We start from the raw sequence: 18,350 nt of genomic DNA on the forward strand, positions 1-18,350 counted from the left end.
TCAATAATCAAGTAGCAAGACAACCACAATATTTAACACCTTACCAGATTTATTTGCAGGCAGTATTTAGTCCTGCCCTGACAACTGATAGCAGCATTGCCAGTGCTTTGTGCCTCCTGCTGGCACAGCACTCGCACAGAGCCGGGAAGGGCTCGGGCTGCTCCTGCAGCACAAGGTGTTGATGACAGCGATTCTCGCTATCAGACATGTCACAGCAGCAATCGCTGACACATCGGGCACTCTCACCACAGCAAATCACTGAGTTAGGAAGTGCTACTGAAACATTAATTAGTAGCTGGCACATTCAAATGGAAGTGAGCCTCCACAGCGCCGCTCCAGTAAGTGCTCCCTTGTCAGAGTATTAAGGTGGGCAAGGAGTGTGAACCCTCTTTTAAGTTAGGTTGCTTTCTGCTGTTTTTTTCAGAATATTTACTAAGAATTTGATTAATAAGAACCCCTTGCAAGCTATCAGAAAATTCATATAACCAGTATATTGCCCAGGTGGTTATAACAGGAACAAGACAATATAAAACCTGTAACTTTTTATTAAAAAAAAAAATTAACAGCTTCAGAATAGATCAAATGTAATAACTTCTCCAAAAAATACCAAAAGGTACAGTGTAAAGCATCTTCTCATTAAATACAAACTAGCACTTTTGATGCACTGCATCAATGTTTTGCATCTAGGCTGATGCAAAAGAATTTTTTTGTTGCATCCTGGCACATGAAAAATGTATACACTGAAACAGGATGACTGACTACTCTTCACCTAGTCAAATTCTAACAGTGGGACATTTATTAAACAAAAAATCTTACTAGTAGTTGAGAAAGAAACCTTAACACCATTACATTTAGTTTGCCTCTGCTAAGGTATATTTTCCAACATTAAAAACAAGGGTTTAAGTCCTATTTAGCATCAGAGTGCATTCTGACTTCAAAACAACACCAAAAAAAAGCCCTTCTGCTGTCAAGTGCTCTTCAAGGTTGAAGTTGCCAGTATATGCTAGTTAACTTGGAATTTGAGATAAAAATGCAAGGAAACCAACTCTGTCAAATATAAATTCTTCAAGAATGTGAAAAGGAGTTAGACCTGCTTCAAACACCATAAACACTCCTGGATGCAGCAAGCCAGCCCCTCTTGTACCTGACTGTACCTCCTCACCAAAAAGCAGTGCCAAGATCATCAATGCCTGGTCTGGAAGCAATTCTGAAGAGGTGCCTCAGTTTTAGAGATTATATAAATACAGATTGAGGATGCCCCACTTGTTACTATCCTGCAGATTCTGATGCACAGAGCTATGCTTAAAGCAGGTGGCTATATGCTCCTGCCTAATGCCTTACACATGCTGGCAAAGTGAGGGCTTTCCTCCAGGAACGTTCCTCAGTTTCAGACAATTTCCAGATGTCTGACCACTTTGGATCAGCTTCACATCTTACCTCTCTTTGGTATAAACAAACAAGTGCCACAAAATTGCTTGCCTCTAGCTATTTTTAAGTTAGAGAAAACACTCTGGGGCAAAATATGCAGGATGAGAATCCTGTATCTGGGAGGGCAAGAAACTCTACCATACTGCTGACTTCCTTGTGAAGGAAGGCTGTATTTTTCCTATCAAATTATTCAAAAACATGAAGTTATTGCATTTAGTTTGTGAAAAACATTTCAAAAAGAAATAAAAATCAGAAATATAAGAAGAAAAGGACATGGATAAACTCCATTTACAGAGGAGAATGATGAAGTTGAGCTATTTGGAATACAAAGGATACTCACACTGCCTCTGCAGTAATCCAGTATGTATATGATCTGGACCACTTTTAAGGATAAGAGTAGAATAGTCTCCATCCCAGTTACAAATTTTGGGTCTCAGCTAACAGCTTTATTTGTGAATGTGAGGATGCAAAACAGTTTTCAAGAAAGGAAAAAAAATGGAACTTTAAAAGCACAAAGAAGTACAGAACCAATGCTCCCATGAAAAATGCCGCTACATCGCTACCAAAGTATCCACGGACTGAGGCTCTGTGCTAAACTGGTCTCTGAAAGAGCTCAAAGGCAGTCCCTAAAAAACCCTAAAATGGGGTTTGTAATTAAACAGTTAAACAATCTTTACCATAACAGAGGGGTCAAAGAACTCAGCTGGGCAACAGAATCTTTTCCAACCAGGTGATGGTGCAACTACGTCAGATCAGTTTCTTTCCACTTTTCTCCCTCAGGGCATTAAAGTCTTTTACCATTCCAAGTAAAAGTAATAAAGAGAGATAGCTCTGCCACCATCTTAGCAAGATGTCTGGAGAATTCTAGTGACATATGCTGTATTCTTCTGCCCACTTCTATTTCAGGGGCTTAGGTAGGTGGGCTCAGTGCCCAAGTCCATCTGCCACGTTAGCCCACTGTTACAAAACGGCTTCCTTTGTTCTGAGACAGCGCTGTCCTCTGCTCCTTCAGGATCCCAAATCGCTCGTTCAACGTCATCCCTGTCTGAAAAACAAAGTAATTTAACCAAAACTTTAAAGGTGTTGGGTTAATTTAATCAAAGTAATGGAGACAGAACAGTTTCTTCTTCAGTCTGTATCATCACTCGACTCCTTAGTTGCCTCACTTGGATTTTTTGTCACTTCCCACAACATTTAAAAATCAGATTGTCTACAGATCAAGAGCTTGCATTTTCAAAATTCATTAAGAATACTTGGTATGTAATGTCAATACTCAAAGCCTACTCAAAATGTTGTAAGTTAAACTGAGGACAAACAGACTGAAAAATGGAACTTCTAGTACACACTTCCCCACATAGATTCTCTGCAATTTCAACAAATGCAACATTTTCACCATTTTAATGCAGGTTGCTTTCAGTTCACTCAGCTAAGGATGCAAGCTGGAGTCTAATCCGGAAGTTTGATTAATTTTACACTACCTTAGTAGACTTTCTGACATATTCTTATTCCTCGATGGAACAAATGCAGATCAATGCCTTGACTCCATGTAGATTTCTACAGCTGGCACTAAGGAGCTGATTAAAAGAACACTGTCTAACTTTGTCACCCTGTAAGAATCCCTTCAATGACAGCATTAGGATTGCTACACCAAATCGCCTGTCTGCATGAAAGTTGTGAAAAATTGCTCATCTTTCAAGCCCTTAAATGCTCACATTTAGTTTTTTTTTTTTTCCCTAGATGGACAGCAAAAGTTGCCTTACAAATTTGGCTGCCAGAGTTCCAGGCAGGTCACACAGCTGAAAGCAGCTCATTCCTGAATTATTCACAGTTGCTGATGCAAGCAGAGCAGAAAAACCTTTTAGAAATATTCAACATTTTAAATCCCATTTAAATCATGTGGGCATGCAAGGCATGAACTAGAAGAACAGGAACAGTGAGTTTAGCTACTTGCTTGAAGTTACACAGCGAGTTAGCGGAAAGCCTGGAAGTGGAAACGAGAAGTAGTCACCAGTTCTCTCTTTCTGTCACTTGGTAGTCTAGGAGCAAAGTGCCTCACTGGCTTTTACTGGTCTTGAAACAACTTTCAGAGTTATGAGAGGAAAATTGCATTTACCTGTTTTCCAACACTGTTTATATCAAACTGCAATGGAACCCCTTTTGGAATCTTCTTCTCTTCAGATTGGTCCCTCTTCATCAGAAACGATGGCACAGGACTACGAGTTAATCGTAATTTCTGAGACCTGTGAAAGAAGAACGTTACAAAGAACATGATGAACATGTGTTTTATGCAAGAAAGCCTTAATGCTGATAGAGGTATGAATTTTTCATCAAACCATTTGACCAGGCTGGCTAAAAAGCTGGAGGGCACAAATTCAAGAAGGTAAGTCAGGCAGAACTAAAAAAGGGACCATTTGTTATTGTTATCAGACACAAAGAGTCCCAGCAGGAAACCATCTTATTTTTTATCTGCAATTCTACTGACAAATGTGTAATTTGTGGTTAATTAATCCTATAAATACAAAAAAATAAATATTGCTACAGTCTTCCTTACTGATAAAACACTACCAAGGAAATGCTAATCAAGATATTTTTAAAATGTAACACTTTAACAACGGTACCATCAGCTTCCCAAACACAAATACAGCAATGCTGTCTTTAAGCACCAGTCCAGCAGTATTTTTATGAATCAGGAAGTAACTGCTACCATTACATATCAAGTAGGTGCTCATTTATTTCCACTACAAGGTGGAAAACAGCTGTGACGTGGCCTGATTTGGAAGGGACAGACAAAGTGAAAATCTACCAGCCCACCACTCTTCCACTCTATACACCACATCAAGCTCCTAACTGGGAGCTGACATGTGAGATCCAGCTGTGATATTATTCAAACACTGCTCAGAAACACTCAGAAAGGGGCCAGGCTTAAAAGCCTTCACAAGAAGCTATGACTTTGAGGTCATCTGAAACAATACCTGCAAGGAATGCACTAAACGGTTCAAAGCAGCAATTTCATTTATGTTCAGAACATTTCACAACTTAATTGAAAACTCACGCTGGGCTTATGATTGCTCCTGGGTTGTCAATAGACACAGTCAGGATCCCTCCACTTGTGGTAGAAGTTCGCCATCTAGTTTGAAAAGACAAAAATCATTTACAAAAATGGTGCAGAGAATTCAGTCAGGGTATCTTTAAAGGTATGTTCAAAATATTGGCCAGCAAGAATGTGCAAGATTTCAGAATGTTGGCCAGTACAAAGATCATATGCTATTGACACTTGGCTATTGATTCTTGCACATTTTACATTACCTACACCTATTCAGGAGAACACTAAATCACAGGCTGTTGAGGTACACCAGAACTACAGCCCTGACCCAAGAGTTTACTTTTGTAAAACATTCAGTTTCTTTGCCACAGATGGGGCCAAAATGGCCCACATAGCAAATTCAAGAGGTGACAGACTCCACTCTCTGGCACCTGCTGCTTTCCTGAGCCTTTTGTGTTCCCAAGAAACACCCTGCAAAGAGCCCAGCAAGCACAGATTAGTATGAGAAGAGTATATGGGGGAAGAGCCAAGTGGCCTCATTGGGCTCTGCCTTTTTCATTTCTAAACTGCTTCACAGGCTGATATGGATATTAAATAAAAGGAAAATTACAACAAGAGCTCAGGATAACATTGACATTTGAATTTTTCTTCTAGTCTACGCAGTATTCATGAGTACTAGAGATCAGCCTGATCCTCTTACCATGTTCCCCCTCATTCCTGCAAATGTCTTAGGCAAACCAACTCCTCCTGGTTAAATTAGAAGATAATTTAGGAAATAATTGAGAATAGGGGGAGGATCACTGTCACTCAGGTTGATGTGCCTAGAGGGGGAAAAAATCCACCCCCTTTCTATTATCATATCTGGGAAGTCTGAGCTAAAATGAGACTCTTATGTGCTACAAAGCTGAAGATTTCCAAATTAGATACTTACTGACGAGTTCTCTTTACTGTCTGATTATCAAGATCATCTGCTGACTGCACTTGGGCCTGTACCTGAAAACACATCAGTACAGACACCAGATTTGAATATTGTTTCAATTCCTATTGTAGCAGCTGGAAATAGAGAAGTTCAAAAAGAGAAGTTTAAAGTTCTTAGTACATGCTGCACAAACAGGGTTGTACTTTCAGAGGGACTTCAAAGATAAGAATCCTATTAAGTTCATAAGACCTTGAAAAGAAATTACTTTAAGAACACAAAATGATTTAAACTAAACTGCCCATAGAGCAATGGCAACATTTTGGAGGACTATGTCAGTCTAAGATCAAAATGTTACTACAGTAGCAAGAAAAGTCTGTCTAGTTGCTGATCTTGTCTGTAATTTTGCAAACCATCTGGAAGGAAGACAACAGCTACTTACAGTCACAACAATGGCAGATGTAGAATGAAGGCACAAATAAAAACCAAACCCACCACTTTGTGCAATGTCTAATCTCTCCATCCGACTAAAAATAACTAAAAAATCCTTAAGTAAGTAAAATAAATGAAATAAATAACCCCAAAATAATTAAAAAAGCAAACCAAACCATAATCAGATTCTAAAATGGGTTTCTGCTTTATTATTCACCTGAAGATGACTTTTAAAAGCTGGACAGATCTTTCTGCCATTAACTTTTGAAAGGAAAAATTAATACCTTGACACTACCCTCAAACACTGACAAGTTCCATGCCCCTCAGAATTGCTCAATTACACTGGAATGTGAGGCAAGACTCAGTAGATTAGAGTAACTAGAGAATGAGTGCACTTCCCTAGAACCTGTGGCTATTTCCCAGTGCACCTGAAGTTTCTACTCAGATCTGATATTTGAAGTTGATTCATTAATATCAGTGTTACAGGTTAGCTTAGAATCTATAGCCCAGCTGGCTTGTTCTTTTAAAAAATTGTACTTACCTTCAGGCCCCTTCTAAACAGGAAAGTTGCTTGACGAGTATCTTTCTGTTGATTCAGTTTGTTTCCAATTCTGACAAACGTAGATGTCATGTTATTCCTGTAATATTTATTAAAAAATATAGTTATAAGAAGCTCCACAGGAAACACCCTAGAGACACTACTATGGAAGTCAAAAAAGTGCCCATCCATAAGGACATCTTTAGTGCTGCCTCTTTGAGGCTGAATGCTTCAGCTGGGATAAGCTCCTCATTCACTAGGAATGAAACATATTGCTCATAAATGGAGAAATCACTGCTGGTACATAGAAGCCTAATGTTCATACATCACAGAACAATATGGTCATTAATTCTGCTTTTCACTTTGCTCAGCATCCTCCAGCACTTTAAGCATTGCTGGTTAGAAGGAAAAAAAATAAAAAATTAAAATTAAAATTTTCTTTAAAAAATAAAGAAAGTTTGTTTACAGTTTTCACAATATAGTCACAGAGTGAACCCTTTTATCATGGAGACCATTTCCATTGCAGTTTAAAACACATGGTAATTCCATCACAAATAAAACATGCAATGGCCTTCCTGAAGCTGCAGATGGCACCAGCTTCCACAAAGGCATTTAGAAAGTTCACTAAACCATGGCTAACCCTTCTGAGCTATCAAAATCCACAGCAGCCATTTCCAAACAGAATCATGAAACACAGAATGGTTTGGGCTGGAAGGAACCCCTAGATTCAACCCCCATGTGACAGGCAGGGGCACCTTCCACAAGATCAGGTTGCTCAAATATAGGCTGCCTGTGATTGAACTGAAGGCAGAATACCAGGGGCTCACCCATAGAGGCACTTCCTGAGTGCTCTACATCATACAAACATCTGGCTTTGTATCCAGCCCATGTTTGGCACATTCTTGGCTTGCAGATTTGTAGAACTTCACACACAATGTCTTGACCATATTGCTACTCCAGTACCTACTGTCTACTCTTAGCCTCAGTCCTGTCAAACAAGATTCACTATGGGAAGTTGCCAAGTAGTGTTCAGAAAGCAGGCTTGGTAATTTACCTCCTGTTTAGCAGGGCAGACCTCCTGAGGGCAGGAGCTTGTTTTCTCTGCATTTCAGATTGTCTCTGCAGGTTTGTTTTCCTTTTCAAGACTGGGTAATTCCGCTGTGCATTCTTAAAAAACAATAAATATATTCAGCATAATGTATGCTGTACACACACACCAACATTTTTCTTTCAGCTTCCATTTACAAACTGTGATTAGAATACACTTGGCTTTGCCTACCTTTCACAATCTGGTATAGTTTGAAAACACCTTCTACAATTTCATGAATTCTATATTCTCCACATCCTCAGGAGAAAACAAAAAGCAACATACCTTAGCAATTATTTTTTCATTACCATATCTCCCTAAACTGACAAAAATCCATGCTGTATCTTAAAATTAGTCTTTGTCAGAAATCCAAAGGCAATACCAATTCTACAATACTGAATGAGACGAAGCAGGCAACAATGCACTGGAGCAGTGCAGAGAAGGGAGCCTATTGATGGAGTTTAGTATTCTGCAAAAACTTGCATTTTTGTAACAGCACAAGTTTAGCACCAGCAGGTTGGATGAATTATTGGTCTGTAAAAAAAACAATTTTCCTTGTAAAAATACAAGTAACTCCCTCCATACTCACACAGAATATACTTCTGTACTTCAACTCTCATGACTTGCAACTCAATTAGGTGTTAGAAACTATTTTCACACCTAGTCGTTATCCAGCCCACTCAAAACAAACAAGACCAAAGCTAACACATTCCCAATTTGATAAAAGCTTGTACCATTTGTCTCCATTTTATATTTCAGTAACACTTTTCTGAAGCACTCGTGTTTCATTTTTTAACCTGTTCTGACACGAATCACCAGGGTTGCATTGATGAATTACCTTTTCACTCAGTGGCTGTCTGTTCAGAGGACTGATTCCTTTGTGTGAACCCAGAGCTTTCTTGGCTGCCAGGCCAGTTATGACTCCATAAGAACGCTTCTTCCCTGCTATCTTCTTTCTGCGCCCCAAACGATTCTTTCCATAACCTGCAACAAGCACAGAAAGCTCAACAATTCTTCCTGAAAGGAAAAGGTTCATGCTTTAAGATGCCTTGCAGGCAGCACAAGTTATTTGGCTGCACACTTCAAGCCTTAGAGCAGAGGCCACCACTACACTTGAAGACAATTTGGTCACTCAGTTGTTTGGCAGGTCTGGCCCAAGCCCCAGCACAGCAATGATCAGTTTCTCACACAGAGCACAGTTTTACTGTAGTTCATTGCATTGATTTCTGCTGAAAATTTCTTATTTCACATGTTTGCAGGGAGAACTTAAAAAGTCTTCTAGCCCAGAAAAATACCAAAATACTCTGAAATGGAACTTCACCAAGTACTGAACAATATAAAACCAAACCAGAGTCCCTCAGCTTCCTACCCATTCAGCAAACTTCAAATTATTAGTTTAATTTAAAAGGAAAAAAAAAGCCGAAACAGCTTCAAAGATTATTTATTTAAATCAGTGGTTCCCAAGACATGACTTGGGAAGGAAAGAACATTAAACAGCAGATGAATTATATCACATTTGAAGTGTTTTCAATTAGAAGTCTGCATGGCAGAGCAGCCAAACTGAGGGCTGAAAGCAGCTTTTGAATATAAAAGGCTTGCACGTCTGAGGTCTGTAGTTCCTCCAGTGACCAGGGTTTGATTAACCCAGTCTGCAGTCATTCAGCTTCATGCTGTGAATACAGACCATGCTCCAATTTTGTTCTCAAGTACCCTTGCCTCTAGAACCTCAGACTGCAAAACAAATTTCAGACTGAGGAGTCAGCTCTCTAGCAACAGACACATTTAGTTTTAACATATCTGATTTATCAGCAGTGATAATAAATCTGTGCTTTCTCACAAGACAGGAGCCATGACATGAGGCAAGCCACTGGTCAGAATCCAGCCCAGATCAATTTGCCATGGAGAACTGCTGTGTACACACATTTTGTGTCTGGTTAGCAAATGCTCTTCTTTTCCAAGAGAAAAGCTGAGAAACAGGGTTGCCTAGGCTGAAAGGGACCTCACAAGCTCTATAAACCAACCTCTGCTCAAATAAATGAAAACCTCAGAGTTAGCTCAGGCTGCACAGGGCTTTGTGCAGTTGCATTCTGTGTATCACCAAGGACAACTTTTATTTAAATGAACAATGCTCATCTCTCTGCTTTTAACCCCAAAAGCTGAACAGAATCCAGCTCAAATTCCTCACTTCTTTCCAGAAAGTTTGGCAGCCACTTCTAAAACCACAAGAACTGAACACTGTTGATCATTTGTGGTTTCTGCAGTTGTCCACAGAGGCTTTGCTACTTATTAGGGGGTAACTTCAATAGCATCAGAGTAGCAATAAATTTACTGCTAAGCTACTAATAGAATGCTCACAAGAACTATTTAATGACACCTTCTGCTTAAAAACAATACAAGAGATTTGTTTTCACTGGGAGAAAATGTGCCCAGCTGTATAGGAGGGAGCAGTTGAAACTATTCACAATGTTTCAAGATGTTATGAATCTGGCAATTTTGCCAAGAAATTGTTTGCTTTTTTCCTAGAACACAGGCAGAGAAGCTGGTAAGGTTCCAGTAGAGAAAAGTAACTGCCTAAGACAGTAGTATTTAGAGTTTCAAGTTCATAGATCAAGTTTCTCCTAAAATTCTAAATCCTAATACTTGTTTCTTTTGTGGTCTTTTGATGATAAACAATTGCACTTGACAACTGCAGTTATAAACAGAGCCTACATGTTTGATAATCTACAACTTAAATTCACTTACTCTTCACCCACACAAATATCCTCACACCTGGGCTGAGAGATGTAAATTTTTCTTCAGTCCTGTCACCAATTTATTAGAGATGTACAAGTGACACAGTTGTGTGGGTCTGCATAGAAACCAAAACTCCTCTGAGCCCTGAGTAACACAAATAACACTGATCCCTAAAGACATTTGTGTCTAAGACACAAAGGAGGAGCTGCTGCTACAACAAACACTAAGCAAGACAAAGATAACACAGGGATCTGTGAGTACACCAGACAGATGTGTCTTTGTTTTAAAGGAATGCTACTAAACAAGAAATTGCATGTATTAACTTAAATACCTAATCAGCTCATGGTGGTAAGCTTTCTTATCAGACAGTATTCTTCCATATTTTGATCATCCTGTACTAAATAGATACTTTTCAAAACTAATTGCAAGCAAAACCAGCCTGCACTTCAAGCAGGAGCTCTCCATGTACTGAGCTAAAGCCTGGGAATAATTTCCAAACTTGTCCTGTTTATCAAAAAAAAGTGAGTTACTCAGGGGAACCTACAGCAAAGGTGTTATTGTGCACTTTTCCTCTCCTCACTCCCTGCCTATCTGACTTTTTCCCCCTTTTGTATTCCACTGTAAGAACACTGGCTTAAGAAGGCTGACACAGTTCTTCCTTTGCATCTCAAGCTCTTACAAGAAAAGCCAACTCACACTGTGCACTCTCCATTTAAATATTCCCAAGCCAGAATCACAGTCTATAGTGACAGATAATTTGGGGAGGCCTGTAAAGAGAATTCTACCCAGCAAATATGAATTTGCTTTTCTTTGGCACAAAGCTCCAGCAAGGCCTCCACATCTCCCAGCACAAAGGCTTTGGCATAAGCACTTGTTCTGTCCATCTCTGAGAAGGGGCAAGGCATCATCACAATTTCCAAAATTAAAATAAATTGAAGAATCAGAAAGCAAGCCAATTCTTCCTTGAGTCAAAGACAGTCCTTCAAGCATCCAAGCTCCCTGGTGGCCAAACATGTCAACTACTTTCTCACACTGAATCAGAAACAAAACCAAGTATAAATAGATTAAAAATACCCCTGAATTTCAATCAAAGACATTATTTGAAAGACAAGTGAAATGACCATGTCAATCCACACATTTCATTATTTTATCTTTCAGCTCAAGAAAGATAATTTGGAATCTGTGCTCTGTTTGGCACACACACCTTTCTGCTGTTGCATTCCCCACTTGGAGCCTTGTGAACTGAACTGCTGAGCTCGATTCTGCTGAAGCCCTCTTTTTATTTTGGGAGAATATTGCTTTCTCTCTTCTTTCTTGTTCAGCTTGATGATATCATCTACAAAAAGAAAAGAGAAAATTTGACATACTGTATAAAATACTGAATAAAAACCCCAAAGAGCCTGGAGTCACAGGAGACAGACCAGTCAATCCTGCAAAGGCAGCACATACAAGTTAAGGTTCCAGAAACATCAGCACTCTAAACATCCAGTCCCTGTTATGTCTTACAGAAGTTACTTTATAATCCAATGCCCCAGCAGAAGGGAAGCAGTTGCATACATTCAGAAAATGTGAGACACATGTAAGATCAATGTAAGATCATGGCATTCAGCCCAGCATTAAATTTTAATTTGAGTGACTCCATTAGTTTTTGTACATGGTGAAAAAAAATGAAATTCCAATCTCATGCCCAGACTTTGCAGAGACCAGGTAAAATGTCAATTCCAGCCTTAGTTCTTTCATCCTAAGCTACTTAAGAAAGATCACACAGACACAACTCAAGCCATCAGTTATCTTCAGGTGTTCACCAGGACTGAAATGATGGGGAAAAAGGCAAGCAAGACATCTCTCCCCAGGAATCTACAATCCAAAATTATCTATTGTCCGGGGAAACAATCCCAGACAAGCTATTAACCAGTTCAAAAATATGTGTAAGAAACAAGCTGCTGAAAAGCAAACAGCAGGTCTGTCCAGTGCAAATTATGCTACACCAGCTTGATTTCCTTCACTGACCTGGTAGCCAGCTCAGGAGAGAAGAGTAAAGAGGTGTGGCAGCTTTTATCTGACTGCCAGTTTGTTTACAAGAACACCTTAAAGGAAACTGCCAAGCTGTGTTTACTGCATCTTTATCATGAGAGCACAACTGATAAAAATGTCATGTCTCAATAGGGAGCCTCCCCAAATAGCTGGACAGTCTTTTTCCAGTCAGGGAAAGATGGAAATGGGGTTATTGTGTTTGTGGCTGAGTTCAAATGGACTCATAAGGGGCAGAACAGAAAAAACAGTGTAAAAACATAAACAACAAAAATCACAACACTATTATCCAATGGTTTGCATGGTGTCAAAAGAAAGCTAAGAGAACATGAATTCACTTTGCTGCAAAAATCTACCAGGACAAGAATACTGATACAGGTCACTCAGGGATTGATACCTACACAAATTCTTTACCAAATGGGGTGTCCCTGGAACAAGGATTCCAAACTATCCTTTTATACACAAAGAAAACCAAAGCCACTTCAAACATGGATTCATGCTTCACAGCTCATCTGCTTCATCTTGAATAAAATTTTTTCAAGTTGCTGCACACAAGGTTACAACTTTTTAGACTTAAGATTCAGCTATTCTCTTATTTGGGTAAATGAAGGACATTTGGGACTTCATGCATTTGTTACAGGAGCCACACTGAAGCAGTCTCCTATCCTGCATGAGATGAGAGACCACAACTACAGCTAGAACAGAGTTATCTGGGAGCACTATCAAACTGGAAGCTCAGCTGCACATAACACAAGCAAAACATGTTTAATCTTTATCACTATATGAGAATTTACTCAACATCATGATCTCAATCTTAAGACTTCCTAGATTATGGTCATGTCAGTTTCTCTGATATCACACTAGATGTGCGACTGCATCTTCCTTGTGGCTACACCTGACACAGAGCTTTCACTTGGGGACAGCAGCTGGGGTGACAACGTTCTCACACACCCAAAGAAGCACCCACTTCCCAACACCACCACTTTAAACAACATCCTCATGACACTGCAACAGCCCTTTGCAGTCTGTTAGGACAGGACATGTAGCAATGACTGCCTGAAAGGTTAATTCAGCCAGGAAAGAGTAGAATATGTGAAAATACAAGCCACAATCAACAACTCTATTAGCAACCCCGAAAACAAAGATTGTGTGCAATGGGTAAAAACAGATTTAGTTTTCTATGCATGCTGTAGCACTACTCTACCTTCAGACAAACTCTAAACATCATTTCACAAGTTATCTCCACTGCCCAAAGAACTCCACTGAATTATTTACAGAGGGAAAAATTGTACATATCTTCTTATTTTATGGTGGCCCACAAAGAGACCAAGTCCACCATTAATAATTTCAGTTCACACTATGAATCTGCTTTTTGAAGGAAGTCTTCTGGTAGCACTAATCTATCATGCTCTGGTACTATCACAAAGCAGTATTGGAGTGTAGAAAATCAATTAAATTTTCTTTTTTTTCCTGATAAAAGTAAACTGGAAGATGCAGCCCACGAACACACCAAACTGCCCCTGAGTGTTAAGGGGACTCAGTACACAGCACCAGAACAGAACTTCTCTGAGGTACCTCACCAAGTATGTACAGTGTGGGTGTCAGTTTCTCGGACACAGCTCTGCAGGTCTGTTACGAGTCTGTGCAAGTTCCTAACACACACACACCCTGCAATGGGAGGGCAGGGGACAACGGGGCACATTGTCACAGCAAACTACGCGGTACAGGTGACGTCATGCTCGGTCTCATCCTGCAAAGAGGTTACACGGGAGACTCGCCACTGCTGATTTCCAAACCTGAGAATAAAAAGGCCAGGCCAGCTGAGAGACCACCAAACCTCACCCATCCCTGTGATGCGAGCGCCAGGCGAGGCCCTGGGACGCTCCCCGAGCCCGCCCAGCCTAAGGCCCGAGTACTGCGGGCCTCACCGGGCCAAAAGCAGGCAGAGCCCCGCTCTGCGGCCTGCTCACACCGCCAAGCGACACAAAGGGGTCCCGGCTCTTCCCCGCCAAGGATCGCGCCCCCGGGTCCCCGCTGCTCCCGGTGGCACGCCCGGGACTCGCCGCCGTGCCCAGCCCCCGGCGCCACCCTCGCCCCCCCTGCGCTCCCGCTGTGGGAGGGTCCCGTCCTTTCCCCTCCCCACCCCCCGCCCTAGTTGGTTCCGCCCGAGCCGGTGCCCGGCACAGCCCCGTTGGTTCGTTCCGCCCCTCCCCGTCCCCAGCACTTGGTTCAGCCCGAGCCCCCCGCCCTGTCGCCTACAGCGGCCGCCCCGGCCCCGCTCCTCACCCAGAGACATGTCGATCTTCTCCACGCTCTCGCCGCTGCCGTGCCGGGCCCCCGCCGCGGCCGAGGAGCCCGGGAGCGGTGCCGCAGCCCCGAACGCGTTCATGGCCGCCTCCGTCACACCGGACCGCCCCCAGCCGGGCCCGCGCATGCGCATCAGCTTCGCCCAGCCCAGAACACAGCCGCCCGCGCCGGGGAGCGGCGCAGCGCCCCTCTGGTAGCGCGCCTCCTGGCGGCCGGGAGGAGCAGGTACAGCGCCGGGGGGCGATGGCGGGGGGCGATGGCGGGGGGCGATGGCGGGGGGCGATGGCGGGGGGCGATGGCGGGGGGCGATGGCGGGGGGCGATGGCGGGGGGCGATGGCGGGGGGCGATGGCGGGGGGCGATGGCGGGGATACGGGTCTCGCTGTGTGCTGGCTTCCAGAAGCGGCGTCTCCAGGGACAGTGTCCTTGGGAGGAGTGAGTGGCACACTCACTGGCCCGGGGGGTGGCGGGGGAAGCGGAGCTGCCGGCAGGGTGAAGGGGGTGGAGGACAGGACAGTTCTGCCGTAGGACACGGAGTCCTGGGCGGGCTGCAGACTGCTGGGGGCTGAGGGGGTCACGGAGGTGGCTGGATGCATGGAGCACCTCTCTACGAAGACAGGCTGAAAGATTTGGGGGTTTTCAGCCTGGAGAAGAGAAGGCTCCGGGAGATCTCATTACAGGCTTTCTGTACTTGAAGGGGCTCTAGGAAAGATGGGGACAGATTTTTGTGCAGGGTTTGTTGCGATATGACAAGGGGTGATGGCTTTAACCCAAAAGAAGGTCGATTTAGACTGGATATAAAGAAGAATTGTTTTACAATGAGAGGGGTAGAACAGTGGCACAGATTTCCAGGGAAGTGGTGGATGCCCTACCTCTGGAAACAATCAAGGTCAGGTTGGATGGGGCTCTGAGCAGCCTGATCGATTTGAAAATGTCAGACCACATGACCTCTAAATGTCCCCTCCAATCCAACCATTCTGTGTTGCAGGGCAGGGAAGGGTGTTCAGCTGAGAAGTTGACTATGAGATGCCTTTGCCTGTGACCCCCCCATGCAGTTGAGAGAAATAATCTGTTCTGTGAACAACAAAACCAATGCAGGGTGGTTTTGAGCACAATTATGTTTTCAAATGTCAAACAGCAGAGTTCAAACTAAGTTCTTATTTCAAAATACCATGTGAAGCTTAAAATTACTACTTAAACCCAGAACAGTGTGTCCATAGTTTGTTCTCTTTGGGTTCTTTTCAGAGTTGTTATCTTTGCTAGTTTTTGGTCAGAATCATGTGATTGAGAAATTCAGAAGAGAAATTGTTTTTTTTAACAAGGAATCTAGCAAAACCTTTCCCTGCTGCCTGTACATTTGCATTCCTTGGAGCTGTGGTATTGGTGGGTCAGCAGTATACATGTGCCTAGTGGCTAAACAAGTTACATATAAAAGTATAAAAGGGCTTTTTTACACAACAGCACCTCCTTCATTTGACATTCTATTACAATTAAGGGATAGTAATTATCTCTGGAATTTCTACATCTTGCTCGTGGTTGGTTGAAATTGGTCACTGAGTTCCAGAGACAGAAAAGGAAGGAGCAGATGGACTGACAGGGTGATCTCAGAGGACGAACTTCCTGCAGAAGCTAGGAAGTAAATGCTGAAAAGAAAACCCACATCTGTTTCCTCTGATCACAATGGTCACCTGGCATTACTGTCCACACCTCCCTGAGTTTTCTGTGGGAGCTGAGCTGAGGCTGCTGTCCTAAAGGTGGCATGCCCAAAGGACAGCTTGTTTCAGGGTCTGCCTGCTTGCCTCCAGAGGGGGAGCTCCATACCAGACTGCAGGGACTGTATTCCAAATGCCCTTGGGTCGGGATAATTCCATACATGACCTTGGACACACCTCCTTGCAGCAGGAACACTCCCACATTTCTTTCATTGCCCACATATTCCATTTGTGCATTTGCTAAAATAAACACTCTGTGGCGAGGGCAATATCCTGAGTACCTGACACACAACGAGCTCCCGCGCCTGTAATCCCTGTCACAGCTCTGTGCTCTGTGCTGGCAGCTACCTGCACTGAAATACTCTGCAGGACTTAAGGATGGGAGATCTTTCCAGGAGTGTTACCATGAAAGGCAAGAACCAGAGCAGTGAGTTAAGGCTTCCTGTCCTCAGCTGTGTCCTGTTCTACAGACTGGTGACAAGGCTTTGCTCTCTCCATTTACACTCTTTATCCATCTCTTTTTAATTAAGGCCAAAAATGTGTTTCTGAATGTTCCTCTTGCTGCTTCCTATTGTCTACAACAGAATGGCTCAGTTACTGTCACAGGACACCTCCAGCTGGTGAAAGATTTTCCCTTCAGGCAGGAGAAACTCGTGACCACAGAGCTGGAGGCTGACAGTTCCACCCTGTTTTCTTCTCTGTGTTCTCCATGGGGTGCAGAAGTTCAGACACGGAGTTTTGGACCCACAGATTGAAAAACTTTTGATAACATTTTCCCCCAGGTGAGATTGGATGACAAGTGATTGATGATGAGTAGGAGGTTCTTACAATCAGGCTATATTTCTAAAGCAAATATGCTATTGCTAGATTAGCACAAACTACTAAAAATAGAGGTGCCAAAAGATGAATTTTTGAAAAAGCATTAAGTCAAATTCCCATGAGGCTGTAGGGTCCAGCTCCATCTGGGCACTGTGTCACGCCAATAAACAAATGCTCTGTTTACCCCAAACACACACATGAACTGCAAAGGTGGCAGATACTACCTGTCCTCGTGACAAGTGGAAATCAGACAAAATCCGGATTTTACCATATCCACAAGTTGTGTTTGTTATACAAACAGGATGCCAGCTGTCTGCTGCTCAGCACAACAGAGAACCAGGCACAAGTTGTGATCCTGAAGAGTATTTTCTTTCTGTGTTCAGAATGGCTGGGGATCACGAAGGCAACCATGCCAACATCAGCTCTTGGTTTGCTGTGTGGATCTCAGGAGTGTGTCAGCATCCAGCCAAATGACAAAGCTTCCACGTGGCACTGAGAGCTACAAAGAACTAAATTAGATCTGTTAGTTTTATCTGCATGCTCTATTTCACCAGGCATGATCATCTAACAATCACAGTAGTCCGGATGACTTGATTTCCTCCAATATGTTTACTGTGGGAGTCAGCACAGTCTGATGCCCTGAGACCTAACATGCCAGGCAGTGGTTTCAATCAGTGCAGTGGGCTCCAAGAGAGGAATTTCTGCCTGACAAATGGACTCAAGTTGTTGTTCCACTTTTCTATGCAATTATGATGCATGAGGAGTCCCGGTCTCATTATTAAGCACCTTCTGAAAAATACGTTATTGTTGTTAGTATCAAGAACAGCAGTACAGAACCTTTTATCCCTATGTACTGTAGAAGTACTGTACTGGTAAAATAAACCACATAGAAAATGTCAAGGGGTGCTTTTTCGTGTATGCAGCATATAGTTATAATTCCAAGTAACAGTTATAGGGAATTTCCATTTTACAATGCCTGGCTTTGGTTTCTGAGGCATCAGACAACTCCAGAGACATATCTAGGTTTTATCTCTGGTGCTAATTTGTCATTGACTGTTCTCAGTCGAAAGACAGCAGCATCACTTTTTCCTTTTTGAAGCTTCATTTCACAGCTTTTCGGTGGAAGGCACATCTCACTGGGCTGTGTTTTTCACATCCTCCTCACAGTGGGCGGCAGAGCAGAGCCCTCTGTCTCTGCAGGTGTCATCAGCGATGAGCTGTCCCTATGGGATACGTTGTTTGTTTTTGTCCCCTTGCCATCGCATTTTCCTCATCACGTCCAAGGCAGGATTTGGTGAGGGTTAT

General features: G+C 42.6%; 1 protein-coding gene across 1 annotated transcript; it reads right to left on the reverse strand.

The window, feature by feature from the left end:
* Positions 1–527: 527 nt before the first annotated feature.
* On the reverse strand, positions 528–14,628 carry FYTTD1 (forty-two-three domain containing 1). The gene is made up of 9 exons (XM_059479273.1): positions 14,495–14,628; positions 11,382–11,513; positions 8,283–8,428; positions 7,412–7,524; positions 6,361–6,457; positions 5,403–5,464; positions 4,481–4,555; positions 3,542–3,668; positions 528–2,473 (listed from the first exon to the last, which is right to left on the reverse strand). The coding sequence occupies exons 1-9, from the start codon at positions 14,595–14,597 to the stop codon at positions 2,378–2,380; spliced, it is 951 nt and encodes a 316-aa protein (XP_059335256.1). The 5' UTR covers positions 14,598–14,628; the 3' UTR covers positions 528–2,377.
* Between the last annotated feature and the right edge of the window lie 3,722 nt (positions 14,629–18,350).

Source organism: Ammospiza nelsoni, chromosome 10, assembly GCF_027579445.1.
Source record: "Ammospiza nelsoni isolate bAmmNel1 chromosome 10, bAmmNel1.pri, whole genome shotgun sequence".
In the NCBI taxonomy this organism is placed as follows: domain Eukaryota; kingdom Metazoa; phylum Chordata; class Aves; order Passeriformes; family Passerellidae; genus Ammospiza; species Ammospiza nelsoni.

What these genes read in the sequence shown, in the direction of transcription:
- FYTTD1 (XM_059479273.1), bottom strand. Translation starts at nt 14,597, where the DNA reads ATGAACGCGTTCGGGGCTGCGGCACCGCTCCCGGGCTCCTCGGCCGCG. An exon ending in TCTGCCCTGCTAAACAGGAG is followed by an intron (nt 6,458 to 7,411) that starts GTAAATTACCAA and finishes TAAATATTACAG; the next exon opens with GAATAACATGACATCTACGT. An exon ending in TGTTTAGAAGGGGCCTGAAG is followed by an intron (nt 5,465 to 6,360) that starts GTAAGTACAATT and finishes ATGTGTTTTCAG; the next exon opens with GTACAGGCCCAAGTGCAGTC.